The sequence below is a fragment of the Pholcus phalangioides genome, unplaced genomic scaffold (assembly GCF_987345545.1).
Source record: "Pholcus phalangioides strain wild (caught in Gottingen) unplaced genomic scaffold, Ppha-v1.0 ptg000019l_1, whole genome shotgun sequence".
NCBI lineage: Eukaryota > Metazoa > Arthropoda > Arachnida > Araneae > Pholcidae > Pholcus > Pholcus phalangioides.
The window spans coordinates 4,033,786-4,061,656 of NW_028301612.1; the positions used below are offsets into that span (position 1 = coordinate 4,033,786).

The 27,871-nt window shown below is 36.2% G+C and overlaps 1 protein-coding gene across 2 annotated transcripts in view; it reads right to left on the reverse strand.

The window, feature by feature from the left end:
* Positions 1-27,871, reverse strand: part of LOC149071129 (uncharacterized) — a 138,944-nt gene that overhangs the window by 17,666 nt on the left and 93,407 nt on the right. For both annotated transcript variants that reach the window (XM_089248191.1, XM_089248192.1), the window contains exon 3: positions 60-175. In XM_089248191.1, the coding sequence (XP_089104317.1) occupies positions 60-175 (116 nt within the window). The remainder of the gene's footprint in view (positions 1-59; positions 176-27,871) is intronic.

The following is a 27,871-nucleotide window of genomic DNA, read 5'->3' on the forward strand; positions in this document are numbered from 1 at the left end:
CCCATCGATAGGATGGTATTTTAAGCCAAAAAAATCAGGAAGTTTCAAAAATTACTCACCCATTAGGAAAAGGATATCCAGCTAAAGCTGCTGACTCGTAAGGGTAGTACATAGAGGCAGCGTAAGGCAGGCTCCGCCAGGCATCCAAATTATCTTTCAGATCGAATCCGTTCGCCTACAACAAGAAAAATGAACTATCTAAATAATATATCTCTACGACAGAATCTCACTCAATATAATGCCATCGATCACCATTTTTCTAAAACAATATATAAAAGAAAAAATAATTTAATTTTTTTTTTCTGAAATACGAGTTAATGAACTCAATGCGCGTGACGAGAAACTTCAAAGAGAAGTTAATGTTAATCAATTCTTCGAACTGGTGTTCATTAATTTACAACCACGAAATAACATATCCGAGTAAATCGTTACACCCATAAATTGGTAATTTTAACATTGGCGCACGTAAAATATTCCGTAAACAGCTTTAGAGTATTATTTAATAACTTATTAGTATTAATGTGCGAATTCATTAGTCTGTAATTCACGAATGGTCTAAATAACTAGATATGCGCGCATTAATATTCAGTTATGGCGCCATCGACTTCATTAAAAAAAGAATAGTTTTTTCGATGTTTTGCTTAGATGTGAAGAACTTCACATTATCGGTAATAGAAATCGATGGTTTCATTAAATTCTCACGGGCAAGACAATATTTTGTACTTTCCCATCAGCATTCATGCTTGCACCTTATCGTACATCACATAGAAATTCATTGAACATGTGACTCACGCAATGAATTACTATGGATTTTCAATGATTTTTTTTGCCTGAAAATTTCTCGTTATAATTTCGTACTGAAATCATCTTCCTCACACATACTTCTTGGTCAAATTACAATACTATATTCATTCCTCGAAATTTTGTCTGTAACACCACCGCATCATCAAATACAAAAGGGATGAAATTTTCAATATTTCAGTCCCGACCATTCATTTTTTATAACTTTCAAATTTTTTAAAATTTTTGATACTGAAAAAATGCATTTAAAACCTGTCAGCAAATCTTTTTTCCTTCAATTATTTATTTATTTTGTGGAGGAATAATTCCCTTTGTTCAAATTTTTCCAGCCGAGATGATGCAATTACATTCATCTTCACATACAATTTCTTTCTAGAATTTTATTACTAAATTTTATGCAATAAATCACACTTTTCCCGGAGGCATTTTCTCCTAAAAGTCATCTTGAAAAATGCCCTTGAAAGATCAACTTTAAGGGCTGCCTTCTGATGAAAGCCCAAAAGTCCATATTCGCCGTATTTCTAATTTAAAACTTAATCAATCCTTTACGTCAGGGCTTAACTCCCTGAGGTCAAAACAAAAAAAAAATTCTACAGTGAGGAAAATCAACCCACACACTTGTGGCACCAGGGTCTGAAAGGGTCATAGGCCCATTAAATCTAGTTTTTGATCAATTTGAGAATTTGTTTTCTTCCTTTGAATACCGTACTCTATATGTCACCGAGTTATTCTATATTACGAAATTTTTTAATAGCTGGCTAGTGAAGATATAGAAAAGAGAGAAAATTAAACTGGCTTTGCGGGGAATCGAATCCACGTCCTTTCACTGTCCGGGTGAATGCCCTACACAACTAGACTGCAAAGGCAACGAATAGCTCAATCTTTCCTTGGAACTGGTGTGCACTGAACGGGACCGTACATGGACGGTCGGACCTAACTCGGGCCAAAGCTCACAATTGCTCTGACACTACCACCTATTTCTATATTACCCACTAAAAACTATTTCTTTGCGCAATGCCTTTTTTCTCAGATATAACATTCATTTTTGACTACTTTGATAACAAGAATCTAAATTTTATAGAAATGCAAGTTTCAGGATCCTATAGTGTTTTAAATTGGAATAATCGGAAAAATTAAAGTATTTTATTCCATATTACCCAAGCTTCCTTACATGAATATATATACCATCACATATATATATATATATTTCACCAATTTCAACTTTTGTTTTTACCAGAAATACATTTCAATTCACTGCAAACTTGCTGGAGCACCTCGTTTCCCGTCAACGGCTGCCTATAAGTGATAATTGGCGATTTTTCGCTATAAATGTGCGTAATTTTAAACGGGAATCCGTGATGCCCCACTGTTTATGATCCCCATTTCTTGCACTTTTCTCGATAAACAATGGCCACGATAGTCGTAATTAATTTCAACTTCACGTGTGGTGTTTGATCACATCTGATCATTTTTTTTAAATTTTTGAAGGTCTTGAAAAACGTCAAACTCGGTTATAACGACAAAATTTCACGGAATTTTCGATGTCGTTACTACCGAATTCGATTGTGTTATTATGATCTCATCCAAGGGTGACGTCACTCCCCGCTATCCATACGAAGGTTTTCAACAGCTGGCTTGCGTAAAGATGAATTTAGGAAAGAGAAAATTCAACTGCCCTTGCGGGGAATCGAACCAATGTTCTCTCACTTGCCGGGTGAGCTCCCGAGACCACTAGACTACAAAGGCAACAGACCTCATCCTTTCCTTAGAGCTCGTTTGTGCTGAGGACCGTACATGGACGGTCAGACCCAACTCCGTCTCACGAGGTCACGATTGCTGACATTGCCGCCAGACGGTGATTTATCCAAGTAAGAGGAGATGGGTTCGATTCCCAGCAAGGCAGTTAAATTTCCTTTTTCCCCCCTTAAATCTATCTCCGCATCAGTAAGCTGTTGAAAACCTTCGTATCATGATCTTAACAGGAACGAGATTATTTTTAAACACCACAGCAACCGTCTTAGCGTTTTCGGAAGTCGAGAACGTAGAAGTACAAAACGAATGCTCTCGAATGCGGAAGTGAATGGAGTTCGTGGTCACAACGAAGTGCATGTCTCTTGTACGACACAAAAATTCCTACTCGATTCCAAAAAAAAATTGCGGATAATCACTCGCAAACGGGACAAGGAAGAAGTATATAATATATACACACACACATACGCGGCGGCTCTACGACAAGCGCTCATAAAAGTTTGAACATTACTCGGATGTTTGACGTAAAAATGGCGAAACAACCATCTCACGCATATGCACACAATTCAATATACAACAAACTCTCTCTCTCTCTCTCAACTTCCACGTGACGGACGCGCAATAATAATAATAATGTTGAGAGTCAACAAAAAAAAAAAACCTCTCTCATTGTTTTTTCTAAACATAAAGGTAAAAAAAACCAAAATACGACTAAAAAAAACATACTATAATAGAAAAAAAAAACTTTCCGAAAGAGATAAGTAAAGATGGAAAAACAAAGATAAAAAGGCGGTAGAGAATTACGGTCAAATATTCTCCGGGATGTTCATGTCCCTAAGCACCTAAAATCTTTGTCCGAACAACCATAATAATTCACCTGAAACAAGCGGCAATAAATCATGGCACGAAAATTGCTAATATAAGGGCTGTAAAAAAAAAATTTTTTTTTTATCTCTCTCTATCTCTACTTTCTCTCCTTTATATATATATATATTCCCGTATCTATTTCTGGTCCCGTGTTTGCCATAAACTTTATTGCCTAACTACAAATCTTTCCCGTAAATGTTTAAAAACGAGCGCAACAGATGTCTCTTCTTCCTTGCACGACACTTAGGCGAGAGAAATAAATAAATTACTCGGAAATATATACTCTCTCTCTCGAAATTACTGGATTTACATTTTATTTTTTAGGATTTTTATCGGATAATTGGGATCAAAATAAAGGGAAATGAAAACAAAACATGCTTATGTTAAGATGAATCAGAAGTTTGCAATTTTAGTCACGATTGGTAGAGATACGAATTCGTGTAATTATAGGGTTTTATAATTGTATTACGATGAATGTTTCATTCTTGAAATATTTTAGTTACTTTACAATATTTCTTATTTCTTTATATATGACGAAGAGATGTCAAGCTCGCATGACAATGCTAATTCGCTTTTGATAAAACGTCCTAGATATTTTGTCTTGTGACAGACTAATTTGTTTTGAAATGTTTGGCTTTGATTTTTAGATGACCCTTGAGGTTTTTGAACAAACTTTAATAAAGCTTTCGAACAATTCTGTGGTGTTTGGTCAGAACATGATAACTCCAAAATCAGTTTTGAGATATAAGAATTTTGATTTCATTTAAAAATTAAAAATAAAGCATATACACAAATACAAATGAAAATACCATACATCTACAGATTTTTTAGCCGTACTCACGTATTTGTGCATTTACCTCACTTCTAATTAGTTACAATTAGCAAGACTTACTTTTAGATCAAAAAGTCATTTTTTTGGAGATATCATTGTTCTGACCAAACACCACAAAATTATTTCCAAGATTTTAGAATCGTAACATTATTGGGAATGAAATTTTAATTTGAAATATTTTGCTGCCTCCTACCCAATCTGGAACAGTAACTGCACTCTAAATAGTCGCGACGTACCGGTTGAGAATCAATATCAGAACAATACGTTGCACGTTGCTTGATGTGATCGCATCGGGACTCGGAATTTCTGATAACAATAACTTATCGATAACTATATCAGAAGGAAATCCCGGTTGTAAGTACGATGATCACATGTCTGGTTTGGTCGAACGAGACGCACGAAACGGAAAAACCTCGTTTTTCTTATGAACGGAGCACGGAAATTTTTCTCTACAAGGGAAGACGGACCCCTTCTGATTCCGTACATAATTTTGTAGGTTGATAACGATAACTAATGGGGAGAAAATGTGACTGGTTCAACCTTAGCTTCAAACTATGCAGAAACAGGAAAAAATCTAAAGAAAGAAATTAATAACATTATAAACCGAGAAATCCTGATAAATAAAATAATTTTTCCGAATGTTATGATAAAGGACATTTCGTTTTCTGCAATGATGAATAAATATCCGAACTATAGCATTTTCCTTGATTATAATAAGCGGCGTCTACTCAACTTTCAATGCACAGTTCTGGTGGTATTATTGCTAAATTTAAATACCTTTCTTGTTTCGAATGGAATCCAGTTGGTGATTCTTTGTGATTTCTAGGCTGAACTTATCATAATTTCACTTATTATAAATATCAGCATGTAATATACTTTTTTGGTGGTTGATTATTTTTTTTACGGCAAAGTTTGTACATTACAAATTTGTGCGGCAAGTTTTTTGGTTCGTAACAAGGTTAGGATGCACGGTCATGTTGGCTTTCTTCGTTGCACATGCGGAATATCAGCCACTTTTTCTTACGGCAAGTTCACGTTTATATAACGAAAAGCTCACATTTCTTATTTTCCTGGTCTCTTGTATTCGTACCACTACAAGAATAACATTTTCTACCACCGTCGTCTTTGCGTGTCTTCTAACGCATTAAGAAAAATTTGAATTTTCATTTCAGCTCCCGAATTCTGTATAAAAATTACAAGTTTTCACACATTTCTGAATTTTATTTTCTATTAAATTTTTGCCAGAAATTTGTTTTAATTAGAAAGTTGTATTAAAAATTATCTGTTAATTTCTTAAGGCGAATTTAAGAAAGCTAAGAAAACACATAACTCTATTAGTCAAATTAATTATCACTGCTTTCAATGTGACTATAATACAGACTTTTCATTTATGAAGAAAAATTAATGTTGTTTTCCTTTGACAACATTTTAAGACATTTTTACAATTAATGTTTTTTTATAGAATTTTCTAAACTCACTTAAAAGAAAACAATAAAAATTAGCCATAGCACCCACAGGTACTTGGCCCTATATGGTTCAGTGTCTATTTGCATGCACGTGGCAAATACATGGTAAAAAAAACCATTACACACCAATTCATTTACTCAATTTTTTGTAAATTTTAGAGCGTAAATCTTTCAGGGCCATTTCAGTACAAAATACAGTAATGTAAGTACAAAGCATTTTTTATCTTGTAAAAGTTGGTTCCTTGTGGGTGTTATTTTTTTTAGATCTACTAAAATTTTACTTATTTAGAGATTTATAAAATCGCACCAAATATTCATGGTATCTACTTAACTATCTAACTTTGACTAATCTTACTTAACTAAATTAATTTACTTAACTTTTAACTTAAACTAGTTAACGTTTTAAGCAAGATTTTATCGATCCATAAATAACAGTGAAATAAAGTATAAAACTAGCGTATATTTTACCATTAATTAGCAATTGCAGCTAATTAAAAAAATCCACTCTAATTAATTAAATAGTTGTGTTGATGTATTGTTTAAATACAAAATATGCTAACACACTACCCATTTACGTTCATATTTGTAAAAAAAAAAATCAATATGTTTTTATGGTGCTGAGTTAAATTTTAATTTCTGAAAATTTTGTAACACTAAATTTGGAAATAATTAATATAGAACATTTTAGTAGACTTTTCTCTCGGCTTCCAACTTCTAGTAAAAAAATTTTGAAAATAATTTTTTTAAAAAAATCCTAAAAAATTCTCAAATATATCTTTTCAGAAACTTGTATCCGTCTGTTTCTTCTCTTTACACGTCTATTCATGCCATACTATAATAATACTTGTGAATGTGTTTCCGGCAGAAATTCTTTCCAAAAAGGAATAGAAGAATAAGAAAAAAGATGTTCGGGTCAGATATTTCTGGAGCAATAAATCGCAAAACTTAAGATTAACACCTTTTAGTGAAAGGGATTGGGGGTGTGCGAACATCTTGGAGAAAATATATGTGTGTTTCATGTTTTATGCATCAGATCGGAAACTTGTTCTTTTGAACCCCCCGATCCCTATACTCCACCCTTTTTCCCAACATTTTATGATTCAGATTCCTGGAAGATGGTCAAGCTTTTTCTTTTTCCTTTGGGCAAGCAATTTATATCTTTTTTTTTTGTTCTTTTACAAGTGTTTTAAAAATCAGTTCATTTTGTTTCAAACTTGGAAGATGGGTGGGTTGGAATCCTCTCAAAAGTAGAACAAGGATCGATGCCCAAAGCAAACAAGATGGTTACACGAATCGTCTTGTTAAAACTGTTCCGAGACTAATTTGAAATACGGTTTGGACAAGCAGATATTTACGAGAAAACCGAAAATTTTCTTGTTCAACCCTTTGGACCGTTTTTTGACAGGTTTTGGAGATGTCATTTGTCTCCTTTCTACGATCGTTCGTTCGTTCGAGACATCTTACGAGTTTATTTCGATCATCTAAAAATAATAAGAATAATTTAATCTTATTTCTTTCCCGAATTTTCCAAAGTAAACATTTGTATTTAGGGTTATTTTTTCCGTTCCAATCTATCAATCATGCACTACCGCAGGGATTCATAAACATTTTAGGTTTTCTGTTGGGAATAAGATTACAATATTGAATATTTCGCACCCCTGCTCTTGTAACACACTGATTGAGAATAAGAGTTTTATCGATCCGTTCAATATGATTTTATTATCGGGATATCTCTTGCCAACAAGGGCTAATTTCACGGCAGACCTTTCAGGAACCTCTCTGCGTTAAAGTAATAATTTCGCTTAAACACAAATGCCTTGGAACATGCATGTACAAACTCGACTTGCTTGCCACGTGGGGCCCCAGGAGTTCTGGGTCTGCGACCTCGAATTTTATTTTGGTAAAATGCATTAAATGATAGTAAAGAAGTATAAGGCCAAGGACACTTCCTTGAGGGACTCCACTTGTGACACCTGTCCAATCAGAAAATTCCCCGTTGATCATAACTCGCTGTGACCTATCTCGCCACCACGATTCTATCCAATTCAACAATTTACCCCATGCAAATCTCATGTAAAAGCTTAAATAAATTACCATGTTGGACCCGATCGAATGTTTTTTTGTAAATCAAAAGTTGTCTTGATCGACGATGTTTTTGCCGTTGCCAACCAGGGCAAACAATTTGCGATTCCCAACGACTTTTATTCCATGTCTATACCGATAGGTTGATATAGAACCCCCGAATAATCCTCACCTATGATGTCGTCTTGGTGTGACATTGGGACATCTCTTCTTACTGACCACTGGTCAACAAATATTTCAAGTAGGGCTGACCCAGTCACGAAATCTCAGAATGTTTTTTGCACATCGCACGGATTCTTATCTACTTGATTGGGTTACCGCAACCAAAAGAAATTTAAAGATTCCGATAAGGTAGAATAATAAAAACTCTCTTTCTGTCTCAGTCTCGCTCTTTGAAAGGCATTCAAAGAAAAAAATGTCGAAGATCAAAAGAGAGATCAAATGCTAGTAATAAAGATTCTGAGGAGCAGGAGAGGAAGAAGAAGATAAAATATTCATGGTAACACAAGAATAAAGTTGGGAAGCAAATGGCGAATATCGCCCAAAACCATCAAAATGCTTTTGCATTTAGTTCACGGCCGTGAAGTCTGTATGTATATAAACACATATACATACCCATATCGACATGAATAAAATAAAAGATGTAAAAAGAAAAGGCTATTTTCGAAAGGAGAAAGGATATGATGCTGCACAAGAGGCTTCTCTCTTCTTTCGCTTTTTTTTAGCCTATAACCTATAAGATCTTTTTCGAGAGCGTTTCTCTTTATTTTATTTTCCTTCTCTGCTAGGCCTAACCCGTACTCGAAGGTTGCTTCCAGGGGCTTCCAGAAACGAGTTAGATGAGCCATCCTTATATCAAACAGAAGTGGAGAGAGAGAGAGAGAGAGAGAGAGAAGAGCCAAGTCTGTGGATAAGAATGTGGAGCAAAGAGAGGGGTTTTACCCCCTGATCCAACACAACTCATATGCATGCAAAATACGAGCCGACCTATGGCGTTCCTCTCGTTGCTGCTACTGCTGTTGTATGCTGGAGGTAGTAGTAGCAGCAGCAGTAGAGGATGGGGTTGGCGAAGATGGAAGCTAAGGGACGCCCCCGAAAACTGTATATGCATTTGAAAGACTCGAGTCTATTCCATAAGCTTGGACCAAAATTGAAATTCCGTTGTCGTACTAGGAAAATTCCTTCCTGCCTGATTTTGCCTCTCCTCTCTTTCTCTCTTTTCCATATTGCAAGCTCCTTTATATATGTATAAATATATACACACACACACTTTTTAGACGACGTGAGTCGGTGGTGCTCACTGCAATGTATATATGTACATATATATTTAGGGAGAGAGAGAGAGAGGATAGGCAGGAATAGATCCTATCCCTAGCTACCTTCTCCGTTTTTTTTCCACTAGGAGAACTCCACCAAATATATGCAAGAAAATTTAAACTTTGTGAAGAGTGAGTGAGATAGCGTCTCGCTATGTGAAGGAAATAGAAGAAACGAGAGTCAAGTTTCCTAGAGAGAGAGAGAGAGATGAGAAGAAGAGAAAATTCCAGCGAAATTCCCGAAGACCAAGCAACTGAATATATGAGAGCAGTTGAGCGAAGTTTATATACTTTTACTGACAGTGTCAGCAGTGAACTTATATAAATATATAAGGGAAAAATAGCGAGAGAGAGAGAGATTGCACCTTTACTCCTCTCACGACGTATCTGTCAGGTACAGAGACCTGTCAGACACCTTAATAAAAAAAAGAACCAGCTTCCATCACTAGTTATATACATATAAGCAAAAACACCATGAATTCACATAGTACTGAAGCTGTTGGAATACGTGTACGATGCGTTCTGACATCATGTTAAACATGTTCGTCAATTATAATACAGTTAAGTATGCGGTGAAAAAAGTAAAAAAAATGTTCTCCAATCGTTACAGAAGGAAGAACATCGTTTCGCAAACAAATATGATCGAATGATTGGTAAGAAATGTATCTTCGAAGAATAAGCGACCTCTTAATAAGTCACGTTTTAGGAGATTTTTCATCTCCTGGAAGAAACTAATAGTTATTTTTCCTTGTTGAGCATCTTTGCGAATTTTTGAATTCATGTTTAGGTTCTTTCTCATTGGGAATTCTTTCAGTCAACGATTTGACTAGCCATTGTGGCTGCTTAGAAACGGTTCTAAATTAGGAAGAGAACCTAATGTATTTTGGCTTCAGTTTTGGCAAACTTCTTCTATGTTTAATTAGTGATATCTCGGGGAGAATATCGAATATTCTACATTATGAACTAACGTTTTAACTGTCAAAAAGAACGCATTCGGTGGATTTCGGTATGACTCCAGCTAAGAAAGTGTAATTTTATCCTACAGTTGTCTAAAAACACACTGAAAGTACTCGAAGCCGAAGTAGACTAAACATTTAAGATCAAACTAGCCGGTATACTATCAATCGGTATCTCGAGTTGGCGAGATACCGACGCCACCATTTGGTATCTCGAGTTGGCGTTATTGAAATAGAAGCCGCGATGGGCCAAAACCAAGCTTCCGAAACCCAAAAATTTCGAAAAATTGGATTTTGATTCAGCCAAAGAACTTGTCTTAAGTACCCATTGGCGAGCAAGCTCTGGTTTGCTCAAAAGACAAGAATCTGTATCTTCACCACATTTAGGCATTATAGCCACTATCCGTCGACGACTCCGGAATCCCGTAGCTGAAGTTTTAAAAAAAAAGTCAAATCTCATTTACAGATAAGTGCTCACAGTGGCGCTGACATGAAGAAAACATTAGGGAAAGGGGCTGAAAGGTGATGGTCGTCCCGTATATACAAGACTCGAACGCGTACGCAGGATGGAGCAAGGAGCAGTACATTGTTTTCAGAAATTATTGGGAGGGCTCAGCCCCCTTTCAAAATTTATTGAGGAGATTGAGGAGGGGGGGGGCTGAAATGTCCTCAGCCCCTAGGTTCTGGTGCTTATGAACGCTCAACGTTGACTTCGATATCTTCCCGAGAATTCTGACCGTACCTTGTATTTAAATTGAACCGAAACTAGAATAAGTAATAATTCGAAATCATGGTCTGAAATGTAAGGGGGGGGGGGGGAAGAAAGATCGAAACTAAAACAGAAAAATTCAATGGCATAATAAAAACTTATGTAAATATTTCCAATACGTCTCAAATGAAATATAAAATATTTTTGCTCAGCATCATCACCTGATTAATGTCACACGGGTGATGATGATGACAAAACAAAGAGAGAAATCATGCAAATAAAATAACTAAACGAAATGGAAAAAGAAAGAAATTCGTGATTCTCATCAAATGTGAATAACATGTTGTTCGAGCGCTGTCTTTCGACTTTTCTCAAGAAAAATCATAATAGTTTCTCTTCAACCAAAAAAAAACCCCCGAATAATAAGAAAAGGTACAGCGAGAGAGAGAGAGAGAGAGATGAAGTGCGTGAACAATAAAAGTAGAATAATAAAGAAAAAGACAAGCAAACAATAAACTCCTTAGCGCTGGTATTCCCGTTGAATTCTACACCAGTCGTTAGACTGTCTTCTCCGATTCTTCCACCAATGACATGGAAAAAGAATGAGGGAGGATCAGGATAAAAAAAACCGGGAAAAAAATTGTCACAGATATGGGAAACGCAAGTAAAATAAATAAATAAAATAAGGGGCAACCTAAGATGGTCGAGAAGGTGGGATATATATTTTTTTTTCTCTCTCTCTCTCTCACTCTCCTCCTACTTGGATCGCTTTCCTTGCCATGCTGTAAGTACTCCTTATACTCCTCTCCCACAACCCTCTATTTCACACTTTTCTCCGACTTCTCCGCTATCTGGCACACAAAATACTCTCACATATTCTCTTCAATCCCTCCCCGCCATCCTAGTATAAAGCTCGAGACAAGTCAACCCAACACGTCAGCCATGATAATTTTGGGCCGAGCTGTCAACAGCTTGAAATCACAGTCAATTTCTGAGTCAAAATTACCCTACGATAACGAGGCCGGCGGCAGCCATCTTTTAAGACGACGACGAGGAGGTTGGGGGGGAATGAGGTTTTGGAGGGGGGGAGGTTGAGCTAGAGATGGGAGTAGTGACATTTTCCCAATCCTTCCTCATCCTCGACCTCCTTCTTCGGCATCTTATGGTAACCCGCCCACTTTCTCCTTTTGCCCGATCCTCATTCTCTTTATATTTCCTTCTCACCTTTCGCGGGGAGGTTTTGCCTTCTTCCTTGCGCACACACATCCTCACTATGGTCGGGGGGTTCGAAACCTCCTCCTCCTCCTCTTCATCCTCGCGATCTTTAAAACGTTGCAGTTTATTCACCGACTCTGCTTCCTCTTTCTCCTCTTTCCTCCTTCGTTGCATCTTGAAGAAGTGGGGGTGCAGTAAGATAAACTGATCGCTCTACGCTCATATTTTACATAAGCGTGCCAAACGACAGTGGCAGGTTTAACTGCTTCGATTGCCAGCCTAGGCAATTTTCGAACGAAACCCACACACCTCTCTCTTTTACTCTCTCTCTCTCTCTCATCCACCAATGCCGTGTCCAGGACACGCTGCCGTTTTCCAACACTCTTTTTCTCACGCGCATACAACACCATACATATACACACACACACGGGGCAACTCCCGTTTTCTCCAGCAACCCACCAGCGTTCGTTCGTTCGTTCGTTCGTTGGTTGCTTTTCAATTCTTTTCTTTTCGATTCCAAGCATAAACCCAAACTGCTTCCTATACCCTACCACCTATTCCCTCACACGATTCCATTTCTTATTCTTTTGGCTTCTGCTGTGCTTTTTGCTTCTTCTTCTCTTTTTTTCTTTTCTTATGACTGCTGCTGTGTCCCAAGAAAACATTTTCGGGATCTTTTCGCCTGTAGTGCACTTATACCTGTTTCGATCGCATAAATTGAATCTGGTAGTTTGTTTGCTGTTTATGTTTTTTTTATTTATTAGGATTTTTTTTTTCCTTGACTCACTCTCTTTCTGCTCCTGATCATTTCCCTCAGACTCTCTCTCTCTCTCTCTCTTTCTCTTGCTCTGACTGAGGAATGAGCAAAGCTCTCCCTTCTTGCTTTCTATTTCTTTTTACTCCTTTTCTGTATGGTCTTGATTCCTTTCGGTTTTCTTGTGTATAGTCTCGAAGCATGCACACACGCACCCCAACTCTTCACCTCTTTCTACCCTTTTCTATTTTTTTTTTTGGTCGAATAGAAATGCTTCACTCTAGCCGAAACTTGTACATTGAGATAGGTTCTGCTGCGACGACGCAATGACTCTTGATTTGTATTGAATTTATTCAATTTATATGAAAACGCTAACTCGTCACGTTTTTTGGAAAATATGTCGGGAAAGGAAAACAAAATAACAGTGCGAAGGCATCCATTCCTATCTTAATAAACAAGATTATTCCTAACAAAATAACCAGTCACCAAACATCAATCGAAATGTAGCCTACTTATAAAAGGTACGTATACATTTTAATTTCCGTGTGGAAAGTCCAGATTTAAATTTGTGGTTAAAGGAGCGATCACATTTTCTACGTTTACCGTTCCGAAAATGATTTTCGGTTATGTTCATATACTTCATTAGTTTGGTCGTTAATTAACGTAATCAGTTTCACCTCCATTAATTTTTGCGAACATGAAGTAATTTCCGTTTATGTTCGACGTAGCTTTAATTTGATTCGGAAGCAACTCGTCAATCGAAGTTTCAAACCCTTTGTTCGACATCAGGGCCATTATGATAGAACTGCTTGGATTTCGTCGACGAAAAGAGATATTCCATTCCCTATTTTACGTATATTCACTGACCACAAACCATTTATTTGCCGCTCGTACCAAAAAATAATAAAGTTCGAAACTGACATTATATTTAACGTTCTTAGCTTCACGTCATAATTACGTGTCAATAATTTTACATCCAGTGTAAACTCGACGTAAAATTGAATATGTGATTAAAAAAAAATTAAGTACATGTATAATGTATAAAAATTTTCCCGACCAATGCGAAAAATATTGAGAAACCGTATGTTAATTATTATCTGTAATCACATAGTGCTCATGATTCGTTCTACGTGCTAAAAACAGGATAGAAACATGAGAGAAAACGAGCGAAAAGAGAATTAATGATATATTTCTTTTGTAAATTTGCATATGAATGGCGAAATTTTCGAGAAAAAGGAAAAAATAACAATAAATTCCATCAAATGAAAAATACATAAGGGAAACAGGTTTTTAAAAAGAAGAATCTGCCTCAATTGAATAAGAAGAATATCACTAAAGAGAAAATGGAACGAAATGAAGAACATTTCATAACCAATGGAAATGTGACGTTTGAAATTCATTAAATTTAATAGGAAAAATTCAAAAAAAATAAAGAAAAAAGCGTATCTTTCTTCTCTCTTTTTCCCTTCATAAAACGAGTTTCAATTGAATAAGAGAGAGAGAGAGAGAACCGCAAAATAAATAATTATTATGAAAAGATCTAGTCAAGCTTTTCACATTTAAAAGAAGATGGAAATAATAATATAAAAAAAAGAAATAGGAAAGATGCTGTAGGTAAAGTGATTCTGCTACTACCTTATCTTCTTCTTCTTAATGTTATTATTCTTTAAGAAAAGATAGAGGGTAAATGAATTTTTTTTTTTCCCTCTAATCTTCTTTGTCATTCCGGGAAAGAAGGAGCGAGTTAATCGTGATTCGACTTGCATACCTGCGATTATGGCGATGATGACGTTGCTATTATTGCTACGTGAAGGGCGTAGCGTGGGAATCTATGTCTCTTTGACAATGAGAATAAGTAGTTACTCTAAACACCAATTGCATTTTCTCAACTAAAACTTCCTCGTTCGTATCCTTGTATTATATATCAGTATGCTTCTAGGTTTTAAAGAAAGAGGCTCTTCAAACATTGTAAGAAATGAAGTTTCAGATATTTTTCGATTTTTATGGAGCTTTCATATCGATGGTCCCGTTCGAAAAGGAAAGAACTCTAAATTCTTATATTTTGAGATATTTTCATTCCGAAGATTCACTTTTAATCGGACCGAATGAGAAACAGCCCAGTAGTAGGGCACGGATAGGAAGAGTTCGGAGTTGTTGCTGTTTTGCAATATGGGGCCGTTCAAGTATTACGTCAGCAAATTTTTAGACATTTTTGACCCCCCTTCCCTCCCCCTTGTCAGCAAAACTAAGCAAAACTCTGACCCTTTCCCCCTCTTGCTATTCACCCTTGCTATTACCCTTCAACGCTATCTGAAGGGTAAGAACAAAAAATTGTTCTTAAAGAAATGGATTGCGACCCACTCTCTAAGCCATGGTAAACCCTTGAACCGCGGAACAAATGTGGCCATGAAGGTTATCTGATGTGGCTTGCCCCTTCAAACCCAATTTTATAAAAATGAACTAGAGGCACATTCACAGATAGCTTAAATGACCCGTGGCACAATTCCAGAGCCTTTTAGTGGCCCGTGGCACATTTTCAGATTACCGAAGTAGGCCCGTGGCACATTTTCAGATTACCGAAGTAGGCCCGTGGCACATTCAAAGATCACCGAAGTAACCCGCGACACAGTTCCAGAACAATTAAATGATTCGTGGCACATTTAGAGATCTCTTGAGTGACATGAGGCACAATTTTAGAGCACTTAAGCGGCCCCCCAATGCGGTTCTACATCACTCAAGTTACCCGCGGGACATTACCAGATCACTCAAGTGATCCGTGGCATAATTGCGGATCACTTGAGTGATGTGTTGCACAGTTCCAGAGAACTTAAGCGGCCCGGCAACATTTCCTGAGCACTTGAGGAATCCGTGAAACATTTACAAATCGCTGAAATGGCTCTCTAAGAGATTTATAAGCTTATCATTAGGGAGAATGTCAATTCAGGTGCCCACAAACTAGCGAAAGATTTTTATCGTTTTTGGATATCAACTTTTGCCATCAAGAATATTTCATATTTCCATAAAGGGTGGTTGATGACGTAAGCATCATCCAACCCCCCCCCCCCGTCATCAGAAGTCAGCAAATCGGGAACCCCCCCCCCCCATCGATGCTTACGTAATACTTCAATATGACCCCTATATACAGGCATTTTACACCGTTCTCACGACGTTTGCATAACTCAAGAAAGCAATTTTCTGAGTTTTTGCTCTTTTCGACTGGCCTATCGATATGATACATGACTAAAAACTTCATGTATGATCATCATCATGTCGACAATTTTTTTCTCTACATCATTGTGTATACAGGTATGTGGTGTATGTGTCCAGCACCAAAAGAAAATCATTCATGTGAAAACTCAGACATGCTTAAACCACGGGTCTTCAACAAATGGGCCACGTATAACCCTCAAATTTTTAGACGTGTTCCGCCGAAGAAAAGGCATACATAGTTTTAGAAATAAAATAGAAATGATGAAAACAAATAATTCTAAAATTGGTGAAAGAAGAAATTTAGAAATTATTTTAAAACCCGTACCAGAATTGATGAGAAAAATTTTCTTTTATAATTGATGAGATAATATTTCTCGATCCAAAATAATTGAGAAAAATAACGTTACAATCAAGAAAATTCACATTTGATAAAAAATAACAATAATAATTTCAGATTACTCTAAAATAATTTCAGATTTTTCTAAAAATAATTTCAGATTTATTGAAAGAAATTATTTCAGATTCTCAATAGCGGACAGTATATATATATATATACTGTCACAGGAAAACATTTTTTTCCAAACTCTAATTTGTGAATTCATGTTCATAAATCGAGAAAAAATTTTATCATATTCAACGACGATTAATTATAATCCTAAGCTCATATTGGTAAATATGATAATCCATCGATTAATTACTTGATTATCTCAACATAACTATGGTCCAGGATGCTGATTCTTACGAATGGTAATCTTGGTATTGTATGCATATGTTGCTACGTGTGACGAAAGCCAACGTAACTGATAATGTTGTTATGAAAGTTTATTTCTCTTCTCCACGCTGATTTTAATTCAATTTTTACTGCAAAATGCGTGTAGTGCACGTATTATGTACGGGTAAAAATAAGTAATTGGTTTAATGAAGGCTGTAAATTTTTCAATATTTTTTATCAGACTTTCTCTTGCTTTGTTTGGGAATTGTGAATAATCGCCAGTAAAAGTGATAGATGTAGTGAAATTTAATCAAACTTTCTTTATCGAGACGAATGATGATTATGCCTGCATATAATAACCACCGGTGTATCACTTTTACACTGAGTAACATATAGGAACCAATTGCGACCGAAGCCAAACGTCGTATAAATGTGAAATTCGTATAAATGACGTACTACTGTATGTCGTACCTCCCCAATAGCGGACACTCCCCGTCCGCTAGGTTTTGGTCCCCCATATGAACGAACATGAATGAGGTGCATGTGTGGTTCAGTAGGTTATAGTCCCATAGGTATCCGTTATCGAGAGGTTCTACTGTATATACAGTAGATCCCGCTTATAACGTATTTCAAAAAACTATCACGAAGAAACTTTGCAAGCGGGAAAACTTTTTAAACGGAAAATCTTAATGAGAAATACTTAGAGTCGAGAACACGAAAATAAGTCGTATTAAGCGGGAAAACCTTATAAGCGGGATCGACCGTATACTAATCGAGTAACTAATAACGAGAAAACGATTCAGAATTTGAAATGTTTATAAATTTAACAAGACGATTACAACGATTTTTGAAGAACGAAAGCTCATGTCAAAACACAAGTTGAGCATTTCAAAAGGGTCGAGCAAAAAGAAAAAATGATTGACAAGGGACATCAAGTCCGGTATTTACACGGATATGGGCAAATAGCCACTACGAGATGGTAATGATAATAATAATAACAAAAAAAAAACATATTGTGTGTGTATAATATAACAAACATCCGTCTCAAAATTACAGGGTCTTTGGAAACAGGATTTCCATAGACGACGACGACGACGATTGAGAGTGAAATAGAAAGGTTCTTTTTTGGGCAGCAGCAGCAGACGCCATCAATCCATCCATTATTCGTTTCCTTCAAAACATTCGAAGAAAAATGAAAGATAGACTCTTGGCGATTCTAATTTGCCGTGTTGTGCATGTCAATCCCTTCTCTAGCTTTCTATGTGCGTGTGTATTATATAAGAACCAATAAAACGGCATAAACAAGCTTGTGGATGCTGATTACTACTGCTTAATGGCGCGTGCCTCTAATAATATCCGCGAGTAGCGATTGCAAATAACAGCCAAAAGGGAGGAAAGAAAGCTTCATGCGAAATGTTAAACGACTTCGCGAACATTTTCCACATTTCTTGACGGAGAGAGAAAAGTTATAATAAGTAATGATGGATTGCTTCTTTTTTTTTGCAGTATTTATTTATTTTCGAGCACTTCGTCGCTGTGGCGTATCGTTATTGTGTGTTTGTTTGATAGAAATCGGGCGGCATTTCTTGCCGATGCGATTATATCTCATCTTTTCACTTATTTAGAAATGTCAAGTATTTACTCCTTTGATCTCGAAAATCTTTTTTTCCTGGAGCAATGAATTTCAGCTTCAACGTATGGAATATTACTGTAATTATGAGATCACCGCTGATCCTTTCCCGTTGAGATGACATTATTGTTTACTTGAGGTTGCCCTAAATTGATCTCTGCAGCCGTTGACTTTATGAAAATACTTTAAATTACAAAACTTTTCAAAAATGTCTTAAATTTCCAAATGGAATACATAGAAAAATATAAAAACAATTGCGTATTCTTAAATGCAATATTAACGGAGATATTTGACTCTGACGTTTTCTGCATTTATTCGCCAGGTTTATGAACTGCGAAACATAAATTAAATTCCAAGTATCAAAAATTCTGTAAATCTCAAAATAATTGCCAAAAATTGCCATTCATTGTGAATAAAAGAATAAAATTATTGAGTTCTCATCAATTTGTTTACAGTCCCGAAAAGTTAAATTTTTTTTTGAGCCAATGAAAACTTGCCGTAACAGGGATAAGTTGCCAAAACGTAATGATTTTATATATGTATTTAATATTTGCACAAACATTCCACTTGAAACTATGCAATTCTTTGTAAATTTTTTGTCAGAGCCGCATTTAAATTAAAATGTACATTTCATTAATTCAAAGTTTTAGCACAGAGGGTCTACATAAAAAGTTAATGTCTTAATTTTTTAATGCACGCGACCTGAAACTAATTTTGAGATCTTAAGTAATAGCATTTCATTTAAAAACTCTTTGTAATAAAGTATGTTTTCAAAGTCAACGGTTGCAAAGATATCTGCTGTGCAAACAATTTGGGACAGACAGTCTGTATCAGTTTAAGTGAATTCAATACTTGGTGGAATTCCAAATGCATCGAAATGTATTTTGAAAGACACGAGGCAACGCGCTTTGCTGCAAAGTGGCAATAAAATAGAAAAATATCTAGGACTGACTTTATATTTCCGTAGTAATCGGATAATAGTGAAAGAGGAAGTTTCTTTGCTATTTTAGAGAATCGCAGCCTCGTTTTGGCAAAATCCACCTGAAGGATTCATCCGACTATATGGACTTTATTAATCGCGAAGATCCTATAAATGATGATTACTACTACTACTTAACCGTACATGCAGCTCGTAAACATTCCTCTCACTAATTTCCAAAGATTTGGTGCATGCCGGAATGTGTTGCATGTGTAAATATGTAACCTTAACGTATTTATGTTGTCAGAATTATGCATGTTGCATATTTTACTGGTGCTGCAATCTGTATAGAAACATATAGAAGTGAAAGTAACATATGCCAAGTTCTGCGGAGAGTGCATGATCACTGGAAGGGTGGAGGAAGGTCTTCAAAGTTTTTCAGTCACGAGCATTATTCATACTTAATATCCCCATGGCAATAAATACTAAAATTCAAATCAGTAAAATGTGAATTCTTGAAGGAGGTTTGTTTGAGGGGGTGTCGATCAAGACCTAGCCTAAATTAGCCACATGAAATGGTTCCTATTTGGTGCTTCGTTAGATATCAAAGTGCTCACGAACAAGTTGAAGGAAATGCCTAATCTGAAATTAATAACCCCAAAAAATTTATCTTAAATTGGTTTTTTCATTTTCGTTATTCATTGCTCATTATTTTACTTTCGGTTTCATTAAAATTCTTGTAAGAAAACTATTAAAAAATTCCGTTATTCAGTAACAAACGTATCCAGATAGTGCATTATTTATAATGTTGTATATGCCCCATCAGATTGGCTGGGGAATCCAAACGTTTGTGTTTTCAGAGCCACCTTATGTGTAAGATTTGGAACAGTATTGCCAATATTGATTAATTATCAATTTATTTAAAAAAATATCTGCTATTAAATATCTATTTAAAATTTCTTATTAGGTTTTATAGTCGTTCTGGACCGTGAGTGGAATATCCCTGGGGTATACAGTTCCGGTTTTCATTTTATGGAAAAGCAAGGTCAGCGTAATGTGAGTTCTTGAGTAAATTGTGTATCAATTAGGACTTTGCGAGCACAAAACTAAACACAAGCGTAATGACGCTTTTTGATGCTTCAGGAAGGATCCACGATGCTCGAGAGCATTCTCTTGGGCTCTATAAATCTGTATTCCAACATCTTGACTGCACACACCTTAACAATCTACACGTGTCTTCATATACAGTCGCAATATGTATATATAAAGATATTTAAGTGAACTTTTGACTATAGAGAAGTTGAGCTGCATCTGATGGAATTTCATGGTATTCGAGACAGTACATGGATGAACCATGATAAATGTACATAATAAATAAATAAATAAAGGAAGTCTATATATGGATGAACCATATAATTTTTCAAGTAGAATTCCGAGAGCTCTGAACTGGAAGTGTACAGTAATCACTGAAATGGTTTTGTTTTCCCAAAAACTAAACCAATGTCGGAGAGGTATTTCAATGCCCGTGAAGGGTAAATATTGATCTACTCCGAAATGGTGCAATAGATGCAATTCAAGTAATATTTTGTAAGCTTTTACCTTCCATATAATAATACTAAGTATCTGGTGCTGCCGGGCGTTGCATGTAATTCGTGGCGAACGAACCAGAAAGTTTAATTGATATCGCCCGAGTCAGCGCAGCGGATAATGATTGATATTAAGTATCTTCAAAGTCTACATATTTGAGACTATCCGCGCCGAATCAATCAGTCGAGCGTTTCGCTAGCCAATATAATGTGTATACATACACTCCGTCTTGCTCAACCCTTAAATGCAAAAATGATGTCAAATTGTAGAGAACGAGACATAGTGAGTGTCCGTTACGCATGGCAGAAAATTTCGACCACGTGATCAGACAGAACGATGTATCTCGTGGTTCGAGATATTTTAATCTTTAAAACATAATACCAGTTAATTGCTGTCATTTTTTTTTTTTTGTGTATTTTAGTGACTGTCGCAATTTCAAGCAGCTGAAATCTGACGAGTAAATTGCTCGTGTCGGCGTCACCAACATACTCATGGTGAACGATTAGGCTCTGTACAAACGTACATGTGTCCAAGTGAGCGAAACAAGAAAACTGATAGTATTTCTCCACTTAGACAAACTTTTAATAGGAAAATATACCTTGGTACGTAAATTCTGAACGCTCACATAAAGTGTTCTCACCCTTTTTCTTTTGATAAAATTAATAAATAAATGACTGATACTAACATTGATTCGCATACAATGTGCCGTAGCACCTGAGGGTGCTGCGAAATAAGTTCAGGGTCGACACGGAGAATTTTTTGGAATAAATTGCATATTGAAAGTTGTAATAGCGCTGTGATTCTTGATCAGTACGTTGGTTTGAAGTTTGGTGAAAGAATTTTATTAATTAATTTATTCAGTATTGGTTGACTGACGGACGCTTCGAGAAAATGCGAAAGTGAAAAATTTGGCAAAAAAAAAAAGTCATCGATATCTGTGATAGGTTCCGCGAGACCGGGATGATATTTAATTTAAGTGGTAATAGACTTTTGTTATCCAGCGGTTCATGTCACGGTAAACTTGAATGATAGGGATTTCTTCACAAGGTTCCCAGCAAAATCTGCTTGATCTGACCGACACTCAACACAAATACCCTGAGAAATTGAAATTTCTGGATGTTAATGCCGAAACTGATATTTGGAAAGAAAAGTGATTTGCCTCCTCCGGGAATCGAACCCGGGGCCCCCTTGCACACCGGGGGAAAAAATACCATCTCTTCATACAAATACCCTGACTTTCCCTAACCGAAACTGCAAAATTTCCTTGTCTTTCTTGATAGAAACTGAAATAATTCGCTAATTTTCGCTGGCCGAAACTTCTGCAAACAGAAATGTAACTCAAAATTTTAACCTTCCAAAGGTTTTTCAATTTTCAGTTCTTTTTCTTTCACAGAATTTTTTTCTGACTTTTATCAAATTCACAATATTTCACATTGCTAATTATTTTACATTTTATTCCTATCCTTTTGCCAAATATTTCACATTTTATTCCCTGCCTTTTGCTAAATATTTCACATTTTATTCCTTGCCTTTTGCCAAATATTCAAATATTATTCCTTGTCTTTTGCCAAGTATTTCAAATTTTATTCCTGGAGTTTTGCCAAATATTTCAAATTTTATTCCTCGCCTTTTGCCAAATATTTCACATTTTATTTCTTGCCTTTTGCCAAATATTTCACATTTTATTCCTTGTCTTTTGCCAAATATTTCAAATTTTATTCCTTGCCTTTTGCCAAAAATTTCACATTTTCCCTGTCTTTCCATGACCATTTTTCATTTACTTGACTTTCCGTGAGCATTTTCGATTTTCCTAAAAGTTTCCCTAACGATTTTTAATTCATCTTACTTTCCCCTGTGCACTTTTAAATTCCTGTAACTTTTGCTGCCCGTTTTCGAATTTCCCTGATTTTCCCCTGATCATTTCGTAATTCCCCCAACTGCCCAAGTCACTGGAAAACCTGTCCCAAACTTCGGGGCACCATAGCGTGCCACTGCAAAGCATCAACATCAAGCAGAGATTCCGCTAGGCATTCTAAGTCCTAATCTCACGTCTCGAAAAAATACAAAAGTTTTTAAATAATATCACGCATAATTTGCATTATAAGTTTTAAAAAAATAAAACCAACGAACAATAAGCACAAAATTCGCGAAAGAAATCAAACATTGGGAAATAAAAAAATAACTCGAACACAAAAAATTGAAGTAAAGAGGGAGTAAAAAGAAAACCGTAAAAAAAACGCACTCTCTTCCTCCGAAACTAATATTCAAGATGCCAGTAATTCCAAAATTTAAAATCTCGGAATAGACGTAAAACAGAGCCAAGATTTCTTGTCGGTGAGAAATCATAGTTTCGGGGGGGGGGGGGAGATAGGGTGCTCCTCCCTCCTTTTGCTCTCTTCTCTAGCTTATATCACAAATAAATAAAACAAATAACAACAAAAGACAAGAAAGACGAGAGGTAAGAAAAGAAGTGGTAGGCGGAGGAGGGAGGGTTATTGCCTATGAGGGCTGACATATGCAGAAAAGCCCTTAATTCATCGACTGAGGGGAAGCTGTCGTCGCAACGGGCGTAAATATTTTATGAAAACCCAGCGGTGAACGACAGCCTCGAGCAACGAAGCAGTTTAACTCCATTTCAAAAACCCTCTTTTTTAAAAAAAAAAAATTTTTTTTTTTACTATTTATTTCATTTCAAGCAGCTGTTGTTGTTCGGTAAAGCACAAGAAAAAAAAAATTTTTTTTAAAAAGCTGAAAATACAAAAAATATTTGTAAATCACAAGTTTTTCTGACTCCGAAAGGAATTCTGGGAACCGAATAAATATTCTGTTCTTTTAAAAAAGAAATAAATACTTTTTTTGGATAAAAATTGAATTTAGATTCTTGAAATTGTGACGCGTTTAATGGTTTTTTTGTTTATGGTTTACCTCTGAAACAATTTATATGGAAGAAGGGAAGATGGGGATTTTAAGAGTTCCCACAGGTGTGTGCGTGTAGACGGATATTGACTCTTACCCGAGAGAGAGATACAAAATCAGATTTGTTTTCTTTGATTAGGGGATGTTCGAAACCACCTGATCCAAATTTTTTGATTGACTTTGCTTTGTTGTAAAGAAATTTTCTAGCAATTTTCATACGAATTTTTCTAAAAAATGATCATTTTTGGGAATTGGAAGATGTAATTTTTGAGTGTCAGAGAGTTTTTTTATAAATTTGTTTACGGAGAGATTCAATTTTTCATGATTTTTCGAAAACTTAATTTCAAGTTACTTTATCTCTGATGATTTTGATCAGGAATTTGTTTTTGTCCTGTATGTTTTTCGCAAATATAATTTTTTTAAAAATAAAAAATAAATTGCTTCCCAATTTTTTTCTGTCAGACGATGCATTAAGGTTTCCCCATAATCATACTTACTTGGTTTTAATTTGAATAAAATTTATTAATTTGTGGTAGTAATTAAAAGTTAACTGATTGAAAAGTTACATTAATTAAGAAGAAACGCGTACTCAAAATTGATGTAAATTTTTTTTAATTTTCAAGCATTTATAGATTTAAAAATTGAGAAATTTGGTCACGAATTGAAAAAGTGTTCAAAAATGGGTTACGACCAGGGCTGGACATATGTATTGCCCGACGTTCCCGGAGTATCTAAAAATTTTAACCGGGCATGTGTTTTTTTAAGTCGGGTATGTAAATTTTTGGAGGTTCTCGTCTAGCCCTGGTTAAGACATTCTGCGGCTTTTAAGTATAGAATTGCTAAATGGTGTGTCATATAATTTAACAGTTATTGCCACGAGGAATTAAAAAAAATTAAATTAAATGTTTTTATTCAGTCAATGGCCTCGATAAGGGGCACCACGAAAGTATTTTAAGTCTAAGTAGATGTGTTGTGAGATATTTTCAATTTTAATCCAGAGGTTCTTAACCTTTTGTGTTCCACGGACCCATCATGCCAATAAAATGAAGTTCACCAATGATGCAAAAATAAAAGGAATGCGATGAATTTGGAATCTGAAATTTATCATATCTTTGCATATTTCCTTGACTTTTGCCAATTTGCATTTTCTCTGACTTGCCAGATATTTTTAATGTTCCTTGATTTTTGCCAAAAAATTTAATTTTCCTTGACGTTTGCTAAATATTTTACATTTTTCTTACTTTTGCCAAATATTTAAAATTTTTTTTTTTACTTTTGCCAAGTATTTAACATTTTCTTTTACTTTTGCCAAATATATAACATTTTCTTTTACTTTTATCAAACATTTTACATTTCACTCTGACAATTTTTCATTTCTCTGAATCTCCAAGTCGCAACCCTGCAATAGCCTCTAACATGAAGGGGTGCTGACAGAGCTTTAGCGTAAGAAAACACAAAATTCGACAAAATTTTATACACAGTACGAGTTCATCAGAAGTATCAAATGAACAGAAGAACGTAAAAGTCCCAAACATGGAGCCTTTCAAAAAATATCTTGTCCCTTTCAGGACATGGGAGCTCAGATTCTAATATAAACAGTTATAAATTGTCATCTCAAGTCATCATATTCATGAACATAGACTTGATTTTGACACCGTAACAGAAAAAAAAATATGTCTCTGCATTCGCCCAACCCCCCCCCCCCCACGCCATTGAAATTTCTCGCCAATTTTATTACGTAAAACTGAGCGGGACGCTCTTATTAATAAGAGAGGGAGTGTGTGAAAAGAGGAAGCCAAAATAATATAGAGTTGGCACAATTCATTTTCCACGGTATTATCACTCGTTATCGCCATTTGCCATCGGGGGTAAAATCACTCTGTGCAGCCAGAGGCACGCGTTGAGTACTACTGTAAATACACATTCATCTGTACACCCTCCTCTCTGGATGTGTGTGTAATTTAAAATCGCCGTTTCCCCCAATTTCTCTTTTATGAAGGTAGTGGGAGGGAGAGAGAGAATCGCATCAAGAGGATCGAGATTATGGTGTGAAAGTTGTGGCCCTTCCAGAGAGTACCACACTCACTTCTCTTCATTCTAATCAATCACCCGGGAAAAGTGAATCGCACTCGAAAGTCAAACGAACCACACATAGTGGATATAACCCAACACACATTCTCCCTCCCAGATCTCTCTCGAAAACCACCCTTTTATATATATTTTACTTCAGAGCTGCTGCCCACACTGTATATATCCTTTTTTTTTTTTCCTGCCACGCGAAATCCCGGGATTTAGTCACTACTTTCCCTAAGCCTCATCTCCCCTTGACGGAATAATAATAATAAAAGCAAAATAAGCCCATTATTGAGAGCCTTTTTTCCACCGCGTCCACTGCTGATCTAACCTGTCGATTGTTATGCGAATATTTCTTTCTACCCGTCCCTTCATCCAAATGGATTTGCGGAGCGCGTGTTACGATATTACCGGCAAAAACCTCGTCAACGTAAAAAGAAAAGTAATTCTAATCCCACGTTCTGTTTTTGGATCGGAATTTTTTGGCTGTGACTTCGTTTCGCGAGATTCCGTCAAGGAAATAATTTCGATTTAATTATTATTGCATCGCGTCATTACGGCTCGCCAATTACCTCGATCCGATTTCATTTAAATCAGTTTCCCAAAATTTTTGTTCCATCGCCTCCTTCTTCAAAAAAATTCTCTCCTCACCGTCCCCCCAACAAACCAATCGAAACCATAAGATCCTATACTAAACCCAAAGCTTCCACCGCCCCCCTGGAAAATTTCATCGCCCCCGGGGGCGATATTGTCCACTTTGGGAAACATTGATTTAAATGATATCTGTGTGTAATTATCAAAAGTACATTGTACATGCTATTTTCGTGTGCCGACAATTCATCGACAACAGTTCATCGAAAGGAAAAATTCTATGGCGTTTGGTCACGACATGATATCTCCAAAAAAAAAAGAATTTTTGATCTAAAAGTAAGTCTTGCTAATTGTAACTAATTAGAAGTGAGATAAATGCACAAATATGTGCGTACGGCTAAACAACATGCTGATATATGATATTTTCATTTGTATTTGTGTGTATGCTTTATTTTGGATTTTTAAATGACAATGAAAATGCTTATATCTCAATAATATCAAATTAAATCAAATCTCTCTCATATTATATATCTTTTGGAGTTATCAGGTTCTGACCAAACACCACGGAATTCACCGACAAACAAATCAACAGCAAAATGACCAAGTAAGTGAGTGGATAAGCAAATGAACGTTTGAGTGAACAAATGAGCAAGTCAGTCAGTAGGTGAGTGAGTGAGTCACTCATACGGTTACTGACTCACTCAGTCACTCATACGGTTACTGACTCACTCAGTCACTCATACGGTTATTGACTCACTCAGTCACTCATACGGTTACTGACTCACTCAGTCACTCATACGTTTAGACGGTCACTCAGACTGTCAGATACCTCCCCCTCCCACCCCGACAAACACACATTTCCGGCGCAACTCAATTGGTAGACCGGAGTTGCGCTCGGTTAGAAAGCAAAAAAAGGCCACTCATACGGTCACTGGCTCACTCAACCACTCGCTCACTCCATCATTCACTCGGTCATTCACCGATTCAATAGTTCACTCATACAGTCACTCAATCGCTCACTCACCAACTCACTTGGCCCCTTTATCATCGTGCCGTCTCACCTCACCGCATATCACCCGGTTACTTCAAGGGACGGAAGAGGGGGCTCTTAAAAATGAAATCCTGTTAAAATTTTCGAGGATAAAGCCTGTCTAGTCTGGTGGTGGCCTCATAAAAATCCCTTTAACTCTGGGGGGCCTATGATGCCTTTAAGACGACTTGCCCTGATTTCTCATACAATCACTCACTCAATCGCTTACTCACTTGGTAACTCACTCGGTCACTCACAAGCTTATATTCGTCGGCTCATTCACCAACTTATCCGTTCACACACACTCCCAGACTGTCGTCGGTGAACTTCTAAGCGGTAAATTTTACTGTCACCGTAACCACATGTATAGATTGTGATAATTACTATCTCCAACTAGTGTAAAAATTACCGTAATATCCACACACTTTACGTGAAAACTATATTGATACTATTATA